The sequence below is a fragment of the Rhincodon typus genome, chromosome 26, assembly GCF_021869965.1.
Source record: "Rhincodon typus isolate 14 chromosome 26, sRhiTyp1.1, whole genome shotgun sequence".
NCBI classification, from domain to species: domain Eukaryota; kingdom Metazoa; phylum Chordata; class Chondrichthyes; order Orectolobiformes; family Rhincodontidae; genus Rhincodon; species Rhincodon typus.
The window spans coordinates 12,922,305-12,925,211 of NC_063357.1; the positions used below are offsets into that span (position 1 = coordinate 12,922,305).

The 2,907-nt window shown below is 55.6% G+C and overlaps 1 protein-coding gene across 1 annotated transcript in view; it reads left to right on the plus strand.

Moving 5' to 3' along the window:
• The first annotated feature begins 2,673 nt into the window (after nt 1-2,673).
• LOC125486123 (vascular endothelial zinc finger 1-like) overlaps nt 2,674-2,907 on the plus strand; it is a 16,492-nt gene continuing 16,258 nt past the window's right edge. The window contains exon 1 of the mRNA XM_048612351.1: nt 2,674-2,824. Coding sequence (XP_048468308.1) covers nt 2,674-2,824 — 151 coding nt within the window. The remainder of the gene's footprint in view (nt 2,825-2,907) is intronic.

Sequence of the window (2,907 nt, forward strand, 5' to 3'; positions counted from 1 at the left end):
ACGAGAGTCGGCGGACTGGACCCTCTGGATCATTGGGGGTCTTGGGTTGGCAGGCGCGGTGTGGTTTCTACAGTCGTCTCGGCAAGGCCAACAGCACACGGCAGGGTCGCAGGCGCAAAAAACCGAGCCCCGCCCACCCGCCGTTGAGCAATTAAAGCCATCTCCGAACCCTTCCTATACAGTAGACCCTTTCTACATGCAGTGAGTGTTATTGTCGCAGCAACAAGTGACGAAACATATCTTCTCCTAGCGCTGATGGAAAAATGCTAGTCAATACGCTATACCACAGCACCATTGTCTCTGGTCTGGTGATGGGCTACTCTCACCTGGGCAAGATGGTCGTTGGCAGCCTGGCACCCAAGCTTGACTTCACCCCCCATGACGTTGGCATGGTTGTCGTCGATGTGACTCTGGCCATGGCGACAAAGGACATGCTAATTAAACAGGGCATCATACCTGCAGATATTATGAAGTAACGCAACAGCAACATGGCCTCGATTGCAATGCTTGTCGGGGGGGGGGGGCCCATTGTGAACGCCCTGGCCTTCAGCGGAAGCAACCACCCTCTTCTCAATGCTGTGAAGCTCGGAGGCCGATGCAGAGCGTGAGCGCCATGATAAAGCCATAGAACAATTACAAGCTGCGCAGGCCGAATGGTCTCGAAAATGGACCGAACGCCTCAATTGGATCAACGGGGAGCTTCGCCGGCGAGGCCACGCCGTACAAACTTTCCAGGACATCAACGCTGCGATCCATGAGTATGCCCTGGTCACGGGCAAAATACTTGACCCCCTTGGCTGTGAACCTCAGCTTTCAGACTATTATACGCCGTCAGATGGCCAAAAGGACCGCGAGATTGCCTTCATCATCGCGGGGATGGTCGCGATGGGCCTTGTTGCCTACAAATTTGCCAAGTAATCCGAAAAGACCGTGTTTCATCTGCCCCGCTGCGTTTTGGGGCAGCACGCTGACACGACTGGAGTCGTGATGCTCGAGTTTTCGATTTTTGGTTTTTTTGTGCACCTGTGTATAGGATCGTGGGAATCCTTGAAGAACTCTATTGTTCTGCACGGGTACTGCACGCGGAGGCATAAAATCCCCGGACCTCTGGCTCACACTATGATTGACACGGCTCAGAAATCACTGGAGTTGTGGCACCGAGATGAGCCTGCAGCAGCTCGCTGCGCGGCTATGTCGCACAAAAGCCCTCTCCGCCTGCAAGTCACACTGTCGGCTTGGAAGAGCAAAAGCTCCCCTCTGGTGTTAGGGTGAGATGCCTGTACCAGCCAGGTGAGTTGGGGGGGGGTGGGGTCGCCACTGTGCTACTGACCCTGTGCGTTCCCTCCAGGTTTACAGGCTGGGAAGGTCAGTGACAAAGGCTTATGATCCGGTCCTGTATTACCTTCAGGACGGACCAGCTCGTGGCTTTGTCCGGAAAGAGCTGCTTGTGGTACCTACCAATACCCAGCTCCTGCCAGATGGCGTTCTCACTCGTTGAGAGCTGCAGCCCCTCGTTTTCGGTTGCACTCTAGGCAACAAAGGCGCATGGTGCCCTTGCAATGCCCTTTACTGTTGTCCAGCTGGTCAGTGCTGAACTGCTGTGTGTCCTTGGGCTGGTAGGCCCAGAGCATTTCAATGTTACACGCTGCACAATGGTTCTGCTGGCTTGCTTTGAGCTGCAGGATGTAGTCTACCTGGAGGTTAAGCCCTGGGAGTCCTTTGGCCTGGTCCTGGCGCTTATAGGCTTCGAGCTTTTTCACAATGTTTTTGCGGCGCTGCTGCTCAGTGGGCTGCCTGATCTCAGTCCCCTCCACTGGTGAATAGGTCACCCGTTCCGTTCGAGCTGGCGCATGTACTTGACCCTAGAGACCGCGAGGTAGGCCAGGTTTGCCCACTGGAGGTAGTCGTCAATTATCCAGACCTTTTGCAGGTCGTGGATTGAGAGGCCCTGGGAAGAGTGGACCGTGAGCGCACAGCCGAGACACCAGTCGCTATGGGGAGACGCAGTGGCCTGCTCTGCAACCTCAATGGCGACTTCCACAATGTCGTTCAGGACAAGCTCTTCACGGTTCTCTGTTCCGGGGATTGTTACCATGATATTTTGCTTCCGGCTGTCCTTTGGGTGGTAGAGGAGTGGGACTGGAGTATCTGGGTATCGCTGCTTGTGGCTCTGGAACAGCAACTCCTGTGTCCTGTCTCTGACTTTTTGGCAGCTGGTGAGGAGGAGATCACCGGAACTCCACTGCTCCACGAATCTGTCCCACCCTAGGCAGCTGGGGAGCGCCTTTCTTGGCACTGGACCTTATTGGTTTGCAGACGAATTGCTCTTTTCAAAGCCTTGAGGGCGTCCTCCTTGGCTCTATGACTACTACGAGGAGGTTGAGGTCAACCAAAGTGCTCATGGAGCCAATCATGGGGCATCTCGCCCCCAATTGATGGGGGCTGGCCTTGGTCACCGCAGCAGATAACTTGGACCCCACGCTGCTCCAGCCAGGCTAGGAATGTTTCCAGGATGGGCCATGGGACTGTGCAAACCTCGTCCCAGATGATGACGTGGGGAATGAACTTCTGGCCCATTCGGTCTGGCATCCACTCATTCTGACCACTCCATCGGAAGAAGCTGTGGTAGATCTGGGCCTTGACGCCTCTGGCCCGCATCTCCTTGGCCAGCCGATGCATCGGGGTGAACACCAGGGGGTCTCTCACCCTGAAGAGCTCGATCGCTCTCGTCTTGCCCGAGCCGCCACCGCCATTGAGATAACTCAGCTGGTGGTGGGTGAGGGGGAACGTCTTTTCTTTGGCTGTGGTATTCTGGCTTGGGGAGGTAGGTGGTGTCCTCCTGATGGCAGTTTACCCTTGTCGCGCCACTGGGCTGGAGCTATCAGCAGGAGGTACTCTTCACCATTG